Here is a 22,555-nt window from a genome sequence, read left to right on the forward strand (position 1 = left end):
ACAATGAACCTGATGGCCAGGAAACCACAGAATGGCCATTAGGCTCATTGTGACACAAGCTTTCAAAGAGCTTAATTTACATGAAACATTATCATTCTCTCTTGGCCGTTTGTGTCACAATGTGTAGGATTACCACCTCCATGTATTTCCTTAGCATACTGATGGTGGACAATTCCAGAGGAAAAGCAGGAACCTCTTTCTTGTAACCACATTAACATGTGTGTGTTAATACATCGGTATGCTTCTGTTTGCTGGGCTGTGTGCCCTTGTTTGAGTTATCATCCAGTGAAGTTTTTCCAAATTATTTGCAAACTACATATATTCAATTTATATTTCTTACCCAAAGTTTATTGCTAAATGTGCATCAAAATCAATAGTTAATAGTAAACAGAGTTAAAAACACGGCCACAACTCTTCATGAGGAAGCAAACTAAATCCAGTTTCTATTAATGTCATACCTACTGAGAATTGCTCATACACTTTTTAACCTTTAACTTTCACAGTGATTTCCAAATAATGCACATGAATGATAACCAACTCTGTGTGATCTGACCTCAGTAATTAATAGTGTCATTATTCTAATGTGTTAACCATGACTGAAACTCATCAGTTTAATATTCAGTGGTTTAAAATGTGTAAAACAGTTAAAACAGACAGTGTGTGTTTGCAAGGTGCTAAAAGCAAATTTGATCTATATACAAAATGTGATGAACTGTATTTGTTCAATGTGAAGAGACGGGTTTCAGGTTTTTCATCTACCTACCTACCGACCTACCTACCTACCTGTATGCGTCTCAGTTACTCTCCTTTTATACATTATCATCTCCCAGAACCTGTTAGATAAGATGGAACTTTATTTATCCAAAGAGAACTTGCTGTGTAGTGGTTGCAATACTAACACCCCTTTTCCACCAAAATGAGCGTATGTACAGTACAGGCCAAAAGTTTGGACACACCTTCTCATTCAATGCGTTTTCTTTATTTTCATGACTATTTACATTGTAGATTCTCACTGAAGGCATCAAAACTATGAATGAACACATGTGGAGTTATGTACTTAACAAAAAAAGGTGAAATAACTGAAAACACGTTTTATATTCTAGTACTAACCAATCAGCTAACTAAAGAAAAACGAGTGGCCATCATTACTTTAAGAAATGAAGGTCAGTCAGTCCGGAAAATTGCAAAAACTTTAAATGTGTCCCCAAGTGGAGTCGCAAAAACCATCAAGCGCTACAACGAAACTGGCACACATGAGGACCGACCCAGGAAAGGAAGACCAAGAGTCACCTCTGCTTCTGAGGATAAGTTCATCCGAGTCACCAGCCTCAGAAATCGCTAAAAAGTTAACAGCAGCTCAGATCAGAGACCAGATGAATGCCACACAGAGTTCTAGCAGCAGACCCATCTCTAGAACAACTGTTAAGAGGAGACTGCACCAATCAGGCCTTCATGGTCAAATAGCTGCTAGGAAACCACTGCTAAGGAGAGGCAACAAGCAGAAGAGATTTGTTTGGGCCAAGAAACACAAGGAATGGACATTAGACCAGTGGAAATCTGTGCTTTGGTCTGATGAGTCCAAATTTGAGATCTTTGGTTCCAACCGCCGTGTCTTTGTGAGACGCAGAACGGATGGATTCCACATGCCTGGTTCCCACTGTGAAGCATGGAGGAGGAGGTGTGATGGTGTGGGGGTGTTTTGCTGGTGACACTGTTGGGGATTTATTCAAAATTGAAGGCACACTGAACCAGCATGGCTACCACAGCATCCTGCAGCGACATGTCATCCCATCCGGTTTGCGTTTAGTTGGACGATCATTTATTTTTCAACAGGACAATGACCCCAAACACACCTCCAGGCTGTGTAAGGGCTATTTGACCAAGAAGGAGAGTGATGGAGTGCTGCGGCAGATGACCTGGCCTCCACAGTCACCGGACCTGAACCCAGTTGAGATGGTTTGGGGTGAGCTGGACCGCAGAGTGAAGGCAAAGGGGCCAACAAGTGCTAAACACCTCTGGGAACTCCTTCAAGACTGTTGGAAAACCATTTCAGGTGACTACCTCTTGAAGCTCATGGAGAGAACGCCAAGAGTGTGCAAAGCAGTAATCAGAGCAAAGGGTGGCTATTTTGAAGAAACTAGAATATAAAACATGTTTTCAGTTATTTCACCTTTTTTTGTTAAGTACATAACTCCACATGTGTTCATTCATAGTTTTGATGCCTTCTGTGAGAATCTACAATGTAAATAGTCATGAAAATAAAGAAAACGCATTGAATGAGAAGGTGTGTCCAAACTTTTGGCTTGTACTGTACATGGGCTTTTGTAAACATGGGAAACCTCACTAAAAACAGGCTGTGGACTCCTTTCACAATGCCAGTAGACTAAGTTGTACACACAGCTCTGCTGCACAGGAGCCTGCCTTTAGGTTAGTAAACAATAGAAAGAAGAATGAAGGCCAGTAAAAATGTTATGGTGGTTACTTTAAGAAAAAAAAAAAAAAAAAGATATGTTGGTTACTTAATTACTCTCCCTTTCAAACTCTGTGCAGTGTAATTTGGATCGTTGTTTGAACGCTGCTTGGGTGGAGACTGTACTTTTTGGCGGTGTGTCATTAAATCTCGCTGGTAAATGGGCTAGCATTAGCATGTTCACCTGGGTGTTGTGTTTCCATTGCTGCCAATCATAACTGGAGCCAATAAATACCCACATGACTACTGCAGAGTCATATGACCAGGGCGTGAATGCTGATTGTGACCTTTCTTATTACATACACAAGCAGGATGTTTGCAGGTGTCAGTGGGTTTTTTGTGCAGTGGGAAAGATGCTTAAGTTGCAAAACATAAAAATGAGATAACAGTAAGGTGCAAACAAGGTGCAATTCAATAAATACAACACATACAATGCCAAAAACAGATTACCAATATGAATGTTAAATATGGTAGGTTGCTTATTTATGAAGTGGGGTGAAGTCTGCTGCTGAGAAATTGAACAGTATGTTGGGTGGGCAGAGACAGAACAAAATCAGACAGCAGTTCTGGTGAGGGGTTGGCACAGGTGAGGTCCTCCCCTTCAGATGTCCTTCAGCTTTTGTTCATATGATGGCTGTAAAGCTACATGGTAATGTTAGCCTTTGTTACTCAACCACAGCATTTTTGGAGTTTCCCCCAAACTATTTATCGAAACACAGCATTTTGTTAATATTGATTTTGAAACTTACCAGTCTCTTCTGTCTCGCCACAAATCAAGTTTAGAAGGACATGTGCAGACTGTGACCTTTGGCCTCCATTTGTTACAGGCCATCCTCCCAGCACTGTGTCCGTTGTGTTGAACCAGCAGAATATTTTTCTGTCCGCCCTGCTGGTGTTATTATGGTCAACAATTATTTCCTACGTTTGTCGCAGATTTTTTATTTTTCTCCCTGCATTGCACAAATGTACGCAGGATCCCCATCTCCTCCAGCTTGCTTAAAATGCCTGCTGCACCAAATCACCCTGCATGGTATTCTCACTCCATAAGACAAGCAGGGCTTGTGTTTCATCTGCAGTCCAAGTGCTTGCCATTCTCTTTTTTCCTTACTTTCTTGAGACACAGTTGAAACTGATAAAGTATCTGTTGTGTCTATTGTGGCTATTTAAACATGTTGTTGAATAATCACTAAAACTTGATGCTGCTTGGCAATAAATAACATATAATGGAAAATAAATCTGAATTTTTGAAGAATCTTTGATGTGATGAAGCCACCAGGTTATATATAATCTTTGTAATGGTCCACTGACACATTGCATGTGTAACATTAGCATATTCAAATTAAAATCAAAATACAGATACTTCTTCACCTCAGTATGGTAAATAAAATGTGCACAACATATTGAATCTTTTTTTATCCAGTTACAGTGTATTAACCAGCTCAGACTGGAAACACTGCACCACAAGTGGACAAAGAGGAATGGAGATGAGAGCATGTATTTACAGTTTTTCTCAGTTGCTTTAGTGCATTTCTCTGATCAGAATTAAAATTCTCTTAACTGTAAGTTCAGCCTCCACAACATTTAGTCATTTGTGCACATCATAATAGCAGTTTCTCATTCCTTCCAACAAATTGCAAATGCTTTTGGACATGCATCAGTTGCTTTCATACAATTCTCTGCTGTTTTATAACATTATCATTTGCCCATGTCATGTCAGTCAAAATGAACTATACTTATGAATGCTGAATAGTCATTCCCTATAAAACTAATCACATTGTCAATCACGGCCTCACAATGGCTGAGGCTGGTCGAAGGGTGCAGCCAAATGTTGGGAGAACCACTGTAAATTCAATTATTCAAACATTTCGTCAGGGGAACAGGTGTGTATATTGGACAGTAAATCAGCACTAAACAATCTGCACCGCACTACTGTCATTGTGTTATACATGAAACTTACAGTGGGACAAGAACTTGTCACTTTTTACATTTTACATTTAGACTTACAGCTTTACTGCAGCACAGAATTACTGTATTATAGTGTACAGTAGTGTTACAGTAAAGATCTGCCATATTTACAGTATGGAACTGTACTGCAGCATTTTACAAGTGGGAAGCACTGTACACTAAAGTATTATGGGTTAATGCAGTGTATCTCATGTTTACTGTACATTACTGTAATTTTACTCTGCACCACATAGGATTGCAAGACAACCAGAGGTGCAAAGAGGTGGAAGAAGGCCCCTTTTTACTCCGGAACAAGAGGAAGCTGTTTGTGCAATGGTAATTGCAAACAATGCCATAAGGTTGAGAGAGATACAAAGTGCTGTTACAAAGGATGACAATATCTTTGGGAATATTGAATCTGTTTCAATCGCCACGATTGACCGAGTGCTCAGGAGAAATGAAATGCGCATGAAACAATTGTACAATGTGCCATTTGAACGGAACAGCGTCAGAGTGAAGGAGATCCGTCACCAGTATGTACAGGTAAAACATGTATGTGTTCTATGCATACTCTGATGTTCAGTGCTGTAAACTGTTTACTTTGTGTAGTGCCATGCAGTACACTTACATGACAGTTCTGTGTATGTGTATTCACAGTACATACTGTACAATATGTTGTCCAAAATGCATTATGTTACACAGGAAAAGTTGTTATAGTTTTATTCTCTCTCTCTCTCTTCTGGGATAAAGCGTGTACTGGAGCTGGAGGCCAGGGAACCGCTGTACACATTCATATACCTTGATGAGGCAGGTTTCAATCTGGCAAAAGGTAGAAGGCATGGAAGAAATCGCACTGGACAGAGAGCAACTATTGCTGTCCCAGGCCAGCGAGGAGGGAATATTACAATGTGTGCAGGGATCTCAGAAAACGGCGTCCTCATCCATATCCCCCCATCTTGGTCCATACAACACACAACATCTGCTGACCTTTTTAGACACTCTTTTCTGAATAAGTGTGGTGTTGTTTGTGATAATGTGGGTTTTCACCACTCAGATCTGGTCAGACAGTGGTTTGTGGCACATGACAGGATGCTGGTGGAATATCTCTCTCCCTACTTCCCATTCCTGAATCCGATAGAGGAGTTTTTCTCTGCCTGGAGGTAAAAGGTATATGACCGGCATCCACATGCCCAAATGGCCCTGCTAGCGGCCATTGATGCAGCATGTGAACACATCACAGCAGAGTCCCGCAGAGAGTGGATTCGCCACTCCAGGAGATACTTTCCTGACTGCATTGCAAGAGATGATATTCGGTGTGATATAGACGAGAATATGTGGCCAGACAGACAGGAACGTCTGGATGTGCGTGATTGATACTGTGTATGTTGTATGTTCCAATATGTACTGCAATATTGTTTACAGTTGTGCATTTGTGCAGTTATGCACAGCTCTACCCAAAGGGTGTTTCTTATGTTTGTTGCCAATAAGTAACTGTGTATTTTACTTTTGCACAATGCTGTGAACAAATGAGAATTGCAGTAAAAATGTGAAATATACATATTCAGTGTCTTGTACTCTGTTACCTCACTAAATACAGTAATGTGTTACTTTACTGTAGTTTTCAAATGGCTGTGCAAATAGTGTATAGTGCTGTCTTGAGTATTTTCAGGTAGTGTCACCAAGATCTGACTTTTTTGCATTGGAAAACACTTACAGAGTAAACTGTCATAATGAAAACATGACAAAGCCATGTTTTGTCATGTTTTCATTTTGAAAACATGACAAAACATGACAAAGCCATTTGACTCTTGTTCATAAACAATGGTGTCAGGACTTTTCATTTTGATGACACTGACACTTTCATTGACATGAATACTTGCTTGTGAGGAATGAACTATCCATTTTGAACAAATGACACAGTTTTGCAGGTTATCAACTAAGTTTTGCAGTTTGCACTAATTGTTTTGAGAAATGCACTTACTCTTGTGCAAATGTTAATAGTGATTTGAGAAATGCACCAAAGCGATTGAGAAAAACTGTAACATATAATCACACACAGTACATGGCCCTTTGTATGAGGAAGCTGTCCAGGGTGCTTGTGCACACAGACAGGAGGCATTTTTGCTACCATTAATGTATTCATTTATTTTTATTATTAAACACATTTCTGTTGTTACATAGCCTGTGTAACAGGGAGAGAGAAAACAATCAAAACTATAGCCTACCTTTCCAGGTCAGTGTCTCTTGAATTCTATTGTTTTGCACTGCTGCCCACACTGTATGGCCCAGGGTAGAAGTAGTGTGCATTCAAGTGTGCACAGAGACACAACAGATGCTACTTATTTTACGTTATTTATTGCCTTGATGTGTGTTACGCAATAATTTTGTTGCATAAACGTTGTTTGCCTTGCAAACGCTAATTATCTGTACTTGCACCTTAGAAGTGGCTCCCGCATTTTCGTTGTCTACATAGCATCCTTTTGTTCCTGTGCAAGGCAATAAAGCTATTCTAGGTTTGGATTTTTTTTTTTTTTTTTTTTTTTTTAAAATCTAATAATGGTAACTATTATTATTACAAAATGACAGTATTTGACATTTAATGAAATGTTCCAATATTAAGATAAATGGTGTATTAAAAAATAAAAACACTTTTTGCTTTATGTTAAATTATTTCTATCTTCACATGTCTCTTATAATTGACCGGTTATGTAGATGAAATGTGTGTTGTGAGTAGAGGAGTGAGCTCTTGAGTGGGGAGTGAGGTGGCTCTTAAAAGAGCCGTTGTGGTTTCTGGAGCGGCAGCAGAGTGTTTAAGCTCTCTCTCCACGGATGCGACGGGCCAGCTGGATGTCTTTGGGCATGATGGTGACTCTCTTGGCATGGATGGCGCACAGGTTGGTGTCCTCAAACAGGCCCACCAGGTAAGCCTCACTGGCCTCCTGCAGAGCCATGACAGCGGAGCTCTGGAAGCGCAGGTCGGTCTTGAAGTCCTGAGCGATTTCTCGGACGAGGCGCTGGAAGGGCAGCTTGCGGATGAGCAGCTCGGTGGATTTCTGGTAGCGACGGATCTCTCTCAGAGCCACGGTACCGGGCCTGTAACGGTGAGGCTTCTTCACGCCGCCGGTGGCCGGGGCGCTCTTACGGGCAGCCTTGGTGGCCAGCTGCTTCCTCGGGGCTTTGCCTCCGGTGGATTTACGAGCGGTCTGCTTGGTTCTTGCCATGACTTCTTCTTTCTCTGGGAAGGAGAATGATGCAGTGAAACGACGTGATGCGCTGCTCTTAAACTCTGAGAGCGGCTGTGAGATGGTGACGCTGCTTCAGACCTCCGGCTCCTGATTGGTGAGGGGCTCCTACGGAGGTCAGCACCGCCTGAAGGAGCGACCCACCGCCCGAGACTCCGCTGCTTATTGGCTGGAAATCCTTTCAAAAGGTCCGCCAAAATTCAGGCTGGGCCGCCCTCTGCTGCTCTGCTGAAGCCTCTTTTCTGGTTGGTCTGGCAGGAACCGGCCCGCGCTCTGTGGATATATAGAGGCGGGTTTGAGCTGCTGAGGGAACACTTCTCTTTGTCCCGACTTTAGAGAGCATCTGAAAAAAAAAAAAAAAAAAAATGAGTGGCCGCGGAAAAACCGGTGGAAAAGCCAGAGCCAAGGCAAAGACCCGCTCCTCCCGTGCTGGGCTCCAGTTCCCAGTCGGCCGTGTCCACAGGCTGCTGCGCAAAGGAAACTATGCGGAGCGTGTCGGTGCCGGCGCCCCCGTCTACCTGGCGGCTGTGCTGGAGTATCTGACCGCTGAGATCCTGGAGTTGGCTGGAAACGCTGCCCGCGACAACAAGAAGACCCGTATCATCCCCCGTCACCTGCAGCTGGCTGTCCGCAACGACGAGGAGCTCAACAAGCTGCTGGGCGGAGTGACCATCGCTCAGGGCGGCGTGCTGCCCAACATCCAGGCTGTTCTGCTGCCCAAGAAGACCGAGAAGGCCGCCAAGTCTAAGTAAACCTGGACACTCTCTCTGACGGCTGCAAACCAGCCCCCCAAACGGCTCTTTTAAGAGCCACGCACTCATCTCATAAAGAGCTCTGATTCTCATGTCTCATTAATACATTTATAAAAAGGTACCCTTGGAAGCATGAGCGAAATTGAAGACCTGCAGAAATGAAAGCATGAAACATCAAAAATCTCAAGTTTAAAGTATAATGGAAGCAAAACAGGCTATTTTATCAAATTTGATTTATCGGTTAATTTCAATTGGTCACCTTTTGTGAAGTCAGGAATAAACTAAACCGCCTAATCAGTCCTGATCTGAGGAATATACAGCAGCTACACTCAGTTGCTACTCCACGCATACAGACAGCTATCTTGGCGGATATAAACGGAGTCGGGACAAGCTATATCAACACCCCCCAAACACCTTCATAATTTTTAATCTGTAAAGTAGCCTAACTACGTTTCCCGGTTTAATAGTCTTTTATTAAATCCGCTTTAACTGATCTTTACCCACATTAATGAAGTGCAACAACCGGAGAGAGGAAGTAGTGTTCATCAACACCACAGCTTCATATAAACTTGACAGTAAAAAGAACTCTGAGAAGTAATCTGCTCGTAATCATTCAGTCAATACCAGAGGTGTTTATTATGTACATCAATTCAAATACCACAGTTAGGTAGCCTACCGTTTCACTGTTTGCGCAGATTTAAAGAAGAAGAAGTAGCCTAACGCAAAACTGTTGGATGTACAATTTACAAAATAAAAAAAGTATTTACAAGCTGATAGAATATATATTACCTCCACCTAAAACAGCAGCAATTATCATTTGTGATTTACACATGAATAATTACGTAAGGGTTAATGCCCGACGAGGTGTCCACTATGAGGAATTAATGGACGACGTGGAGGCATGAACCTCGCGTCGGACGGTTGCTTCCGCGATGTCCATTCATTCCTGATAATGGACACCTCGAAGGGCATTAACCCGCTTAGTATACCATGGTCACTTACCAAAGAAATTAATATTAAATCAATTATTTATACTTTAATGTGTTTTACAGTTAAAATCACGAGTTTTTCCACAAGCCACAGCTGAGCGGACGATTTAATCTCTGTAGTTCACAGGCGTTGCCATGGAAACCCGCTGTGGCCGCAGCGTAGAGAGCATAGCGACTCTGATCAGTGAAGGGAAGCGAGATGATGGCTAAATGTTACGTGATATTATTCAGAAGATGATTATTTCAGAAAGCCAGTGCACTTTTCCGCTTGTGTGTTACAGACTCTGGTGGTCACAGGATGATGTGCAAAAAAACCTTTAAGATATTACTTTCATGATTCAGTGGCGTTCATTTATAGGCCCAAGAAAATTTGTTTCAAATAGGCCTAATCAACATCCAAATAGTAGGCTAGTCAAAATCGTTTTTAATTGCAACAAATAATTCCTAAGCATATAGTAGTGGTCGAGATTAAATCATAAACACATTAACAAATTAACGATTCCTATTTAAAATTAAATGCTACGTTACCATTAATAGTGATGATTTGAAAGTGATAGCCTATGGGTGTGTCCATCATAGTGGCATTTGAAGGACGGAGATTGACAGATTGAGCACTGCTTTTTGGGACATTTGGAGACGACAAGATGTTGCTCCAGTCTCGTCTCTCCTGCGCTGACGGAGGCCAGTAAACCCGCCGGCTGCTCTCATGTCCAGTCATGATCTGACGAGTTTCCAGGCCGGCGTCAGAGAGCCGACCTACAGCTGTGCTCCGGAGGCTGTGATTGGTGTAGACCCGCGACTCCTTGTGCCGTTTCTCCCTTTTCTTTTCATTCTCCATAGACATTAATACATAGACGCCGCATCGAGTGCTTGAGCGCGTCCTCGCCGGCCGCCATCTTGGATGGGTCTCGCTTCGCCTCCACAGTGCATTCACTTCTATTGAGGAAGGAGCTGTATGCACAAGTAAAATAGAATAACTCACTGAATTTTCAACTGATTTTCACGAGGTTTGGTTTGTTACAAACGGCACACATGTAGTTATGACACAGGATGCTTTCGTACATTAAAAATGCGGGATTTCATGCTTTAATACTTTCTGCAGATAGCAACAGCATGTCATTTAGGTCACAACTATAGTTGTTGTATTGCCAGCCTTTAGTAATATCATTAGCCTAATTCATTTTACTACTTGGGATTCAGTTCGGTGAGTGTGAGCAAATCATTCTCAATGTGACAATTTCGTTTCAGTTTGTGGCTGGTAGCCTATATTCCTTTTTTTAATTCAGTTCCGACCTTAGTAATTAAACTATCTTTCACCGTGTTGTCCACGTTTATGTATCCTGCATGAAACAACATGCATTTTGTAGTCCATCTTCAGAACATTGTAGTTTCACCACAGCAGACCCACGTCATCCTTCTCAACCAATCACAGCTCGATAAATTCTTATTCTTCGTTTGGTTTTATGGCGCGTTGCAACCATTGCTCATTAGGTGTATACCGCCACCTACTTTACCGGAGTATGTAGACGATAAATGGACTGCCTTCCGTTTCCACTATACTCTTACTCACACATGCATACATTCTTCTCTTACATACATATATTCTCTTTCAACATACATACATTTTCCTTTTACATACATATATTACTTATAGTATTAAAGGTATACATGATTGCATGTGCATGAGAGCAAATTGTATGAATGTGTGAGTGAAAATGTATAAATGTGTGAGTAAAAATATATGTATGTGTAAGAAGAATGTATGTGTGTAAGAGGGCCAGAATGAATTATGGCTTGTACGGCCCCTCATATGTACAGACTCAGTACCCATTTTCTGTACTGACACATTGTTTCACCCATCAACAAAACCTAAGACAGAACTGTTGTGTTGTCCTTAATAATCCATCTGATCTTTAAACAAATCCAACAAACTTAAACAAAACTTAACCATTATAGTGTGAATATTACAATATATTATGTTTAGGTTTAGTGGAATCATTTAATGGTAAATTCAGTCCTTATTTTCCAAACTGTTACAATCTCACAATTTCTGGATAGGTGGTTGTCAGGTATGAGAGATAAAGGCGACTAGGATATAAAGCCTCAGATAAAATGTACAGTTGCATATCCTGCTAATGGAGATTTGATACCAAACAAGAATGCTGTTTATTTTTCGTCTGTGTTTTATTTTGACACAATTCTTACATCAGGCAGATGGGACATAAAACTTCTCTCTGGAACAACTGTGATGAACTTATCAGAAACAAATATTTATCCTTTCATACATGGTTCCAATGAGGTAAATTATTTCTTTGATGAATTTGGCATGAACAATGAACAGTTTTTCCAGTTCCTTTCAGATAATTCATTTCTTTGACTCTTGCTTTTCTAAATGTGTTAACTCAACTTATGAAAAACCATCTAAGATATGATGAGAGTAACATAACACGGCCTTTACTGATGTTGGATAGAATTAAGATAACAGATAAAAGGTGTAACAATAAGAATATTCACTGATCAAAGAAAGTGTTGAAACTGCACCAAGAGACAAATTTTTCTGAAGGTCTAAAATTAAGAACATAAACTGGAGAGGACCTCGGCTGTTACCTTGTGAGTAATGCATCTTCAATGAAGCTAAAGACGTACACGAATTTTACACAAAAACTACCCCGCCAATTATCTTGTTGCCAAATTTACAGACCATAATGCCTCCTGCTCCTTTTGTAAAAAATAATATAGAAAATATTTCTCTTGGAACCTCAGGGACATTTTTTGTTATTGTGATAATCCAGAGAAAAGCGCTCTTGAATCTCATTGATATTGTTTTTCTAAATGCTAAACTTTTTACTTACAAGAACACGTTATTTAACTCAGTTAATTTTAGTGAATTTTTAGCTTTTGTCATAAAATTCAAGACTCTTCTCAAGTCACTCAGTTATTCTTTGGTTCCTAAAAACGTCCTTGCATCTTCTTGTCTCTTTTGTTTGTGCTAATTTTACGCAATTGTCTTGAAACACTGTTATTTATATGTTTTATAAATAATTATGGAACACTTTTGGTTTTATATTTTTACATGTGCTGTTATTAACTACCTGATGTTTTGTATATGATCAAAACAGGCGGTTTATAGATGAGTGATTCACAGTAGAATAATAATTTCCCGCCTCGACTGTGAAGGTGAAGGGTTCATCAGTGTCCTAGTTTCTATTGTTAGAACAAATGTCTCCGCCCAGCAGAGCTCAACTACGTCCGCAGCAAGGATTTAAATATCCACGTTCACAGCTTCTAATCTCCAGTTTAACATCGGGAAACCCTAGACTCTGATAGAATGAGTGGTCGCGGCAAGGGAGGAAAAGGACTCGGTAAAGGAGGCGCTAAGCGTCACCGCAAAGTTCTCCGTGATAACATCCAGGGAATCACCAAACCCGCCATCCGCCGTCTGGCTCGCCGTGGTGGAGTGAAGCGTATCTCTGGTCTGATCTACGAGGAGACCCGCGGTGTGCTGAAGGTGTTCCTGGAGAACGTGATCCGTGATGCCGTCACCTACACCGAGCACGCCAAGAGGAAGACTGTGACCGCCATGGATGTGGTGTATGCTCTGAAGAGGCAGGGTCGCACTCTGTACGGCTTCGGAGGTTAAATCGTTGACTGTTAATTACTGGAAACCAAAGGTCCTTTTAAGGGCCACCCACATCACCTTAAAGAGCTTCTCTCTGTTAATATTTTTGTATATTTCCATTTGACGTGGTTTCCCCTGAGTCCTTTGTATTGATTAAGGGAAAGATGTCCATAGTGCCATCTATATGACATTCCTAATGCCAATAACTATCGATAGCCTACATATTATTTGAGAGCAGGCCCGGACTGATCGTAAGGTATAGAAATATTCACTGTCACTGTAGTGTATTATCATTCGCTCTGAAGGTTTGGAATAGATGACCAGTAAGGGGCCCAAGGTCAAAAACAACATATATGGTTAGGGTCAGAGAAGATATTTATGGCCCAGGTTTAAAGATGGGTGATGTCCAACTAGGGTGACCCTCTGTTGTCTGTTTGACATTTCACAAACATCACCAGGTCTATATAAACAGGGAGTTTGGGACTGGTTTCAGAGTGTTTCACATTGGCTGAAGAACCTCTCCAAGCATTTTAGATGCTTGATAGATGCTGTACTTCTTGTAATAAACCTTTCATCACCTTAACATCATCGCTATATAATAAACAACATCACAAACGGGCTTTAACACACCTCATTGCGTGGACCGTGTGTCTGAAAAGTGCGATGACTTAAGTATATGGGTATTCTTCATTTACTGTCGACATGTTGTACAAGCCTTTTAAATCTTCAAGTAACTAGCTGTCAGATGTTTGTGTTGCTCACTATGACAAAAACAAAGCACGAGTGATACAGTCAAAAAACAAAGAAAATAGTATTAATTATTTAATGAATGAATGAACGAATGGCATGCTGCTCTTTAAAGATGGTGTGGGTGGCTCTTAGAAGAGCCTTTTAGTGAGTAGTTTGTTGATGAGACTGATGACAGCTCACTTCTTCTTGGCTGCTGCTTTCTTGACTTTGGGCTTGGCTGCCTTCTTTGCGGGGGCTTTCTTGGCTGCAGGGGCCTTTTTGGCCACCTTCTTGGGGCTCTTGGCGGTCTTTTTCGGGCTCTTTGCAGCCTTCTTGGGGCTCTTGGTTGTCTTCTTGGCCGCTGCGGATTTCTTGGCCTTCTTGGGAGACTTCTTAGCGGCTGCTGGCTTCTTGGCTGCCGCTGTCTTGGGCTTTTTGGCCGCTGCGGGTTTCTTGGCTTTAGGAGCGGCTTTCTTGGCCGGCTTCTTGACCTTCTTAGGTTCGGCAGCCTTCTTGCTCATCTTGAAGGAGCCGGAGGCCCCGGTCCCTTTGGTCTGGACCAGAGAGCCCTTAGCCACCAGAGCCTTGATGGCGGTGTTGACGCGGGACTTGTTCTTGTCCACATCGTAGCCTCCGGCAGCCAGAGCCTTCTTGAGGGCGGCCGCAGACACGCCGCTCCGCTCCTTGGATGCGGCCACAGTTTTCAGGATGAGCTCGCTGACGCTGGGACCGGCCTTCCTCGGTTTGGTAACCTTCTTCTTGGCGGCTTTGGCCGGCGCGGCGGCTGGAGCTGGAGCTTCTTCTGCCATATTGTACAGGTATGTTATCCTTGCTCAGTAACACACGACAGTCCGACTAGATTGATGAAAGCGCTGAGCAGGAGGCTGCACATAAACACAGCGTGAGAACCGTGGAGACTCAACCCAGCCCGTGGCTCCTCTGTGCAGTGTGAAAGCTGGAGCACTTGTGTTTTCTCTTGACTGAGAAAAGGTGAAAAACTAAATGTGGGACAAGTGCTGAAGGCTGACAGTGAAGGGAGCCGATAGCGGACTTGTGTCTCTTCATATTCAAGTCATGTAGAGCTCTGATGCTCTCTGCATTTTGTCTGTGGAGCCTCCAAACCTCACTTATTCACCGCCGTGGCCAGCACTGCTCAGTTGCATTTCCCACTCATTTCTCTCCTAAAATGACTTCAAATGCATCACAGCTCCATCAAAGCCGTTTTCCAGCAGCCCACATGTTTGCTCAGGGACTCGGTGTAAAAACAACCGTCTGCTGTCGATGACTTTGGAATAAACTCAAATTATTCTGGTCGCAGCAAACACACTGATGATGGCCGAGGCGCATGGTGCAGTTCAGCCAGACTGTACTATTAATGATCAAACACACGGACAAATTCATGTCAGCTGTCTGTGGAAGCAGTAAATGACTTTAAATGTTACACTGACACTGTTTCACTGATACATAGATCGTTCATGAATATTAAAAGACTTCATTAAGTGTAACACAACAGTTATTCAGTGTTTTTCAGTGTTTTCTGCTGCGGTCCTAAGGACTGACTGAAATTTAGATTTGGACTTCCTTCAAAACTCACAGAGTAACAGCAGCTCAGATAAACTGTCTGTCATTGTTCTGAATAGAAACCAGTTTGAAGGACACACATGTTGAGTGGATTTATAAGAGGCTCTGATGTGGAAAGGTGTGTGTGTGTGTGTGTGTGTATATATATATATATATATAATATACACAATACAGGCCAAAAGTTTGGAAACACCTTCTCATTCAATGCGTTTTCTTTATTTTCATGACTATTTACATTGTAGATTCTCACTGAACACGTGGAGTTGTGTACTTAACAAAAAAAGGTGAAATAACTGAAAACATGTTTTATATTCTAGTTTCTTCAAAATAGCCACCCTTTGCTCTGATTACTGCTTTGCACACTCTTGGCATTCTCTCCATGAGCTTCAAGAGGTAGTCACCTGAAATGGTTTCCACTTCACAGGTGTGCCTTATCAGGGTTAATTAGTGGAATTTCTTGCTTTATCAATGGGGTTGGGACCATCAGTTGTGTTGTGCAGAAGTCAGGTTAATACACAGCCGACAGCCCTATTGGACAACTGTTAAAATTCATATTATGGCAAGAACCAATCAGCTAACTAAAGAAAAATGAGTGGCCATCATTACTTTAAGAAATGAAGGTCAGTCAGTCCGGAAAATTGCAAAAACTTTAAATGTGTCCCCAAGTGGAGTCGCAAAAACCATCAAGCGCTACAACGAAACTGGCACACATGAGGACCGACCCAGGAAAGGAAGACCAAGAGTCACCTCTGCTTCTGAGGATAAGTTCATCCGAGTCACCAGCCTCAGAAATGGCAAGTTAACAGCAGCTCAGATCAGAGACCAGATGAATGCCACACAGAGTTCTAGCAGCAGACCCATCTCTAGAACAACTGTTAAGAGGAGACTGCGCCAATCAGGCCTTCATGGTCAAATAGCTGCTAGGAAACCACTGCTAAGGAGAGGCAACAAGCAGAAGAGATTTGTTTGGGCCAAGAAACACAAGGAATGGACATTAGACCAGTGGAAATCTGTGCTTTGGTCTGATGAGTCCAAATTTGAGATCTTTGGTTCCAACCGCCGTGTCTTTGTGAGACGCAGAAAAGGTGAATGGATGGATTCCACATGCCTGGTTCCCACTGTGAAGCATGGAGGAGGAGGTGTGATGGTGTGGGGGTGTTTTGCTGGTGACACTGTTGGGGATTTATTCAAAATTGAAGGCACACTGAACCAGCATGGCTACCACAGCATCCTGCAGCGACATGTCATCCCATCCGGTTTGCGTTTAGTTGGACGATCATTTATTTTTCAACAGGACAATGACCCCAAACACACCTCCAGGTTGTGTAAGGGCTATTTGACCAAGAAGGAGAGTGATGGAGTGCTGCGGCAGATGACCTGGCCTCCACAGTCACCGGACCTGAACCCAGTTGAGATGGTTTGGGGTGAGCTGGACCGCAGAGTGAAGGCAAAGGGGCCAACAAGTGCTAAACACCTCTGGGAACTCCTTCAAGACTGTTGGAAAACCATTTCAGGTGACTACCTCTTGAAGCTCATGGAGAGAATGCCAAGAGTGTGCAAAGCAGTAATCAGAGCAAAGGGTGGCTATTTTGAAGAAACTAGAATATAAAACATGTTTTCAGTTATTTCACCTTTTTTTGTTAAGTGCATAACTCCACATGTGTTCATTCATAGTTTTGATGCCTTCAGTGAGAATCTACAATGTAAATAGAATGAGAAGGTGTGTCCAAACTTTTGGCCTGTACTGTATATATATATATATATATATATATATATATATATATATATATATATATATATATATGTATGTATATATATATATATGTATGTATATGAGTCAGTCAGTGTGCACAAGCACCCTGCACAGCCCTGTTCTCCAACAAACCTTTATACAATCTGTCCTCTCATTTCTGACTCCCTGTCCTTCAGTCTGTTTCTACCCTGAATTTGTCACAGCCTGTCACAGTGTTTTCCCTTTTTTGGAAAAAGAGTAAATCCAGGGCACATGTTGTGTGGACTTTATTGATCATCCTGAGGTGAAGACATCTCTGTTTCTTATTTCCATTTGCTCCACATGTTATGTGGAAGTGTCTGTGGTCCAATACAAAGACTGCAGCCTGGTGGCAGCATCACAGCTCACTGTCAGCTGAAACAACCATGATGAGAAACAAACACTCAGTGATGATGTCATGAAACAGGACCTTGGACAGCGACTGAGCTGCTCTTTGGTGCTTTAAAAACAGATCTGTGCTTCACACTCTAAAGTTCTGTGTGGGACGTCCCACATATACAGCCCATTCTTTAACAGCAGCATAATTTGTGCATCATAGCTTCATCACAGAACTGTACTGTATTTGTACAAATGACCCGATGAGGCATTGACGTATCTTTAGTGCCTAATGTGCTTCCCTGATCTCTTCCTGAATTATAATACTGTGCTGGTATTTCTCTGAGGTGACTCAGAAAAGCAGGTCTTATTATAAACAGCCTGTCTTGAATTAACCAAACAGACTGAACCAGAATCTGTGCCATAAAGCTGTGTGGAGCTACTGTGAACAAACAACATCAAGTCTGGTTGATTTCATGACTTTGAAATAGACCTGGGTCTTCAATCAATGATCACATGGATTTACAAAGAAGAAAATGGACTGAGACAAAGTCACACCCACAGACAAAACACATATTAATCAAGTGGGGAGTTATTTAAAGAAAGACACCGGTAAACAGATAGGAAGGTTTTGAAAAAGATTTAAGAACCTTGGAAGTGCAACCATCTTAATAGCATTGATGCTACCAATCATTGAAAGGGGAAGCAACCTCCACTTCCTCATATTAGCTCTTAGCTTGTCCATCATATCCAAAAAATTCAATTTGAATAAAAATTTGGCTTTTCTAGGAATCTTAAGTCCAAGATAGTTAATGTGGGTAGTGAGTAATTTAAATGGCAAAGATTTCAAGACTATAGGACACAAATTATTCTTCAAAGGCATAAACTCACGTTTCCCAGTTAATTGTAATTCTGACAGTCTGCTTAATGATTTAATGTAGGTCAGGAGGTCAAGAACAGAGACTACTGGGTCCCATAAACAGATCAGTAAATCATCTGCGTATATATTCAAGATCACCAAACTTCACACCGTGAAGTATTTCAACAGTTGTTGAAATATGATTACCCAATCTTTGAGCTAGAAATTAACTTATTACTTTCTGATCACAATTTAAGAGCAATAGGCCTATAACTTGCAGGGTCAGACTCTTCCTTTCCCTTTTTTTAGAAGCAAACAAATATTTGCTTCATACAATGAGCTGAGGAGCCTCTTATTTCTCACAGAGTCATTCACCATCCTAAGCATGAAAGGGACAAGTTTTTCATGAAATGCTTTGTAAAATTCACAGCCAAAGCCGTCTGGGCCCGCTGCTTTTCCAAAGGGGAAGGCCTGAATAGCATTCAAGATGTCACTTTTAGAAATTGGAGCATCCATCATCTTGTGATGCACTGTCTAATTGAGGAAGCTTTAGATTGGCAAAACGTTTGAAAAATCAGCTTCAGTGGCATTTACTCTACTGGAATACAATTCCTCGTAGAAGTCTCTGAAGCAAGTGTTTATCTCCTTTGGGTTAGTAACCAATTTACTTTCTCAGCCTGCTCACCTCGGTTTCTTCTGAGACTGAGCATGTGTAAAATATGTACCCTGTGATCAGATGTTTTTACTGTAGAAACAGAGGTGTGAGGTGATGACAGACAACAAAACTTCCTAAGTTTATAGTTTAGTTGCTTTATGAAAGTTGTTCTAATTGACCAGCTCTGTAAGTACTCTGATCTTTAAAGGAGCAGTTTAATGTCTTTGCCTTCTGTATTTCTAGCCAAAATTGTTCAGATCCTCTGGGGATTATTTCAGAAAGGTTAACTATTTTTGAAGCATTTTATGCCCCCTATTAACCTCTTTAGTCGTCAAAGGACTGCTTTTTCAACACATCTATGATCATTTTGTTTTTCCATTGTCAAAGATCATATAAACACCAGAACATTAGATAGAAATGACTATTTTTAATTGATCATTTACATTTGCGACATGAGAATCAGAGCTCTTTATGAGGTGATTGTGTGGCTCTTAAAAGAGCCGTTTGGGGGGCTGGTTTGCAGCCGTCAGAGAGAGTGTCCAGGTTTACTTGGACTTGGCGGCCTTCTCGGTCTTCTTGGGCAGCAGAACAGCCTGGATGTTGGGCAGCACGCCGCCCTGAGCGATGGTCACTCCGCCCAGCAGCTTGTTGAGCTCCTCGTCGTTGCGGACAGCCAGCTGCAGGTGACGGGGGATGATACGGGTCTTCTTGTTGTCGCGGGCAGCGTTTCCAGCCAACTCCAGGATCTCAGCGGTCAGATACTCCAGCACAGCCGCCAGGTAGACGGGGGCGCCGGCACCGACACGCTCCGCATAGTTTCCTTTGCGCAGCAGCCTGTGGACACGGCCGACTGGGAACTGGAGCCCAGCACGGGAGGAGCGGGTCTTTGCCTTGGCTCTGGCTTTTCCACCGGTTTTTCCGCGGCCACTCATTTTTCAGATGCTCTCTAAAGTCGGGGCAAAGAGAAGTGTTCCCTCAGCAGCTCAACCCGCCTCTATATATCCACAGAGCGCGGGCCGGTTCCTGCCAGACCAACCAGAAAAGAGGCTTCAGCAGAGCAGCAGAGGGCGGCCCAGCCTGAATTTTAGCGGACCTTTTGAAAGGATTTCCAGCCAATAAGCAGCGGAGTCTCGGGCGGTGGGTCGCTCCTTCAGGCGGTGCTGACCTCCGTAGGAGCCCCTCACCAATCAGGAGCCGGAGGTCTGAAGCAGCGTCACCATCTCACAGCCGCTCTCAGAGTTTAAGAGCAGCGCATCGCGTCGTTTCACTGCATCATTCTCCTTCCCAGAGAAAGAAGAAATCATGGCAAGAACCAAGCAGACCGCTCGTAAATCCACCGGAGGCAAAGCCCCGAGGAAGCAGCTGGCCACCAAGGCTGCCCGTAAGAGCGCCCCGGCCACCGGCGGCGTGAAGAAACCTCACCGTTACAGGCCCGGTACCGTGGCTCTGAGAGAGATCCGTCGCTACCAGAAATCCACCGAGCTGCTCATTCGCAAGCTGCCCTTCCAGCGCCTGGTCCGAGAAATCGCTCAGGACTTCAAGACCGACCTGCGCTTCCAGAGCTCCGCTGTCATGGCTCTGCAGGAGGCCAGTGAGGCTTACCTGGTGGGCCTGTTTGAGGACACCAACCTGTGCGCCATCCACGCCAAGAGAGTCACCATCATGCCCAAAGACATCCAGCTGGCCCGTCGCATCCGTGGAGAGAGAGCTTAAACTCTCTGCTGCCGCTCCACAAACCACAACGGCTCTTTTAAGAGCCACCTCACTCCCCACTCAAGAGCTCACTCCTCTACTCACAACACACGCTTCACTATTAAATCTAAAAGATTCTCTTTTTTGTTTGTCAAATTAAACTATATGTACACTCCAATGCCCCTTTCAATTAAAACAAAAAGGAAAGAAAAATACATTTTTATAATACCGATGTTTATTATCTCATCTTCTCTCCTCTCCCCGTTATGTCAGATGCCTCATATTGATCTTGTGACCCTTTGGAGGCCTCTAACTTAAGGTTGGAAATCACTGAACTCGACTACAATCTTTCAGAAGCAGGAGACTTTTCCCTAGTGATGGTGAAATCGAAGCTTGATGAAGCAGTGAACCATTTTAACGCAACAGCTGCGAAGCATTTCATACAGTCAGAAGAGCGACATCTGCTGGCTGTGTTTCAGAACTGCATCTAAGTGGAAGACCTGAAAAAGCCTCAGACTGCCTGTCAGATACTGCTGTGTACTTGTATTTAACAAAAACAGTGTATATCTATATAGCGTGAGGGAGCAGGGGAAAGTAATGTGCACGTGCTACTTTGTATAATACACAAGTGTTATGTGATTTAGAAGTTAATGCTAGTGCTTCTGCCACTGTGGTAATATAAATGGGGTGCACTGGTAAACCAGGGATAAATTTATTAAATCTATTAAAAATAATTTAGGATATAGATACATAGATACTGCATAGATGCTGTCCATGGTGAAAAGCAGAAAAGAGAAGTGATCAGAGACCTTTGTGCTGATGCATATAAAAAAATAGAAATAGACACTGACTGTGTAAATATTTTGTTAAAACATGTCCCTTTATACAGCTCTCTGACCTTCACTGAACTCACAGTAATATCCGAAAAGATGAAGTGGTGAATGCTATTCAACAATTGAACTCTGGTAAAAGTCCTGGTCCAGATGGACTGCCCACTGAGTTTTATCAGTTATATATTGATGATGTAATTGACCTCCTCACTGCGATGTTTAATGAAGGTTTCAACAGCGGCTGTATGGGGGACTCATTTTATCAAGGAGTTTTATGTTTGTTGTATAAGAAAGGTGATGACACTGACATAGATAATTACAGACATATAACTATTATGAATACAGATTATAAAATACTTGCTAAAATAATTATGAATAGATTACATGATATATTAGATAAAATGATAGATAAAGAACAAACCTGTGCAATTAAAGGGAGATTAATGTGGGATAACCTGAGCATCCTTAGAGAAACTGTGTACAAACCAGACAAAGGATTCTTTATGATTGGGCTGGATCAAAAGAAAGCCTTTGATTACATTTCCAGAGATTATCTCTGGGCTGTTATGAAGGCTTATGGTTTCCCTGGTGACTTTATTCATGTAGTTAAGTGTCTGTATGTGAAGTCCTGTGTCTGTGTTAATGTAAATGGTGTTTTATCTGAGCCCTTTGAGGTCGAGAGAGGGGTCAAGCAGGGCTGCCCTCTTAGTGCTGCTTTGTACATTTTGGCCATAAGCCCTTTAATCAAAATAATCAACTCTGAAAGTTTAATCTCTGGTATATGTGTGGGTCACATGCCCAAGTTTACAGCAATTGCTTACGCTGATGATGTCACTGATATTATAAAAAAAAAAAAAACAATTGGAAATGGACGTTCTAACTAATCATTTAAATCTGTATGAACTAGCATCTGGTGCTAAGTTGAACCATAGTAAAACAGAGGGAGTTTGGATCGGAGACGAGAGGGACAAACCAAACATTAATGTTCAAATTAATCACGAAATAAAAATTTTGGGTATAACATTCTGTAGTAATGATTGTAGTGAAAGAAACTGGAAAAACTGCAAAAATTGACTGAAACCAAAG

The 22,555-nt window shown here is 42.2% G+C and overlaps 4 protein-coding genes across 4 annotated transcripts in view; 2 read left to right on the top strand and 2 right to left on the bottom strand.

The window, feature by feature from the left end:
* Positions 1-7,170: 7,170 nt before the first annotated feature.
* LOC125886791 (histone H3) overlaps positions 7,171-22,555 on the bottom strand; it is a 31,895-nt gene continuing 16,510 nt past the window's right edge. The window contains 2 exon segments of the mRNA XM_049573112.1: positions 7,171-7,643; positions 18,531-18,559. Of these exon segments, the coding sequence (XP_049429069.1) occupies positions 7,225-7,643; positions 18,531-18,559 (448 nt within the window). The 3' untranslated portion in view covers positions 7,171-7,224.
* Positions 8,019-8,408, top strand: LOC125886821 (histone H2A-like). The gene has a single exon (XM_049573146.1). The coding sequence runs from the start codon at positions 8,022-8,024 to the stop codon at positions 8,406-8,408; it is 387 nt and encodes a 128-aa protein (XP_049429103.1). The 5' UTR covers positions 8,019-8,021.
* Positions 12,726-22,555, top strand: part of LOC125886788 (uncharacterized) — a 49,077-nt gene continuing 39,247 nt past the window's right edge. Inside the window, exons 1-4 of the mRNA XM_049573108.1 lie at positions 12,726-13,008; positions 19,727-19,738; positions 20,159-20,185; positions 20,242-20,578. Of these exons, the coding sequence (XP_049429065.1) occupies positions 12,726-13,008; positions 19,727-19,738; positions 20,159-20,185; positions 20,242-20,578 (659 nt within the window). The remainder of the gene's footprint in view (positions 13,009-19,726; positions 19,739-20,158; positions 20,186-20,241; positions 20,579-22,555) is intronic.
* LOC125886793 (histone H1-like) lies at positions 13,866-14,589 on the bottom strand. Its single transcript, XM_049573114.1, has one exon. It carries the CDS (start codon positions 14,552-14,554, stop codon positions 13,943-13,945), a length of 612 nt encoding a protein of 203 aa, XP_049429071.1. The 5' UTR covers positions 14,555-14,589; the 3' UTR covers positions 13,866-13,942.

The sequence above is a fragment of the Epinephelus fuscoguttatus genome, linkage group LG4, assembly GCF_011397635.1.
Source record: "Epinephelus fuscoguttatus linkage group LG4, E.fuscoguttatus.final_Chr_v1".
Taxonomy (NCBI): domain Eukaryota; kingdom Metazoa; phylum Chordata; class Actinopteri; order Perciformes; family Serranidae; genus Epinephelus; species Epinephelus fuscoguttatus.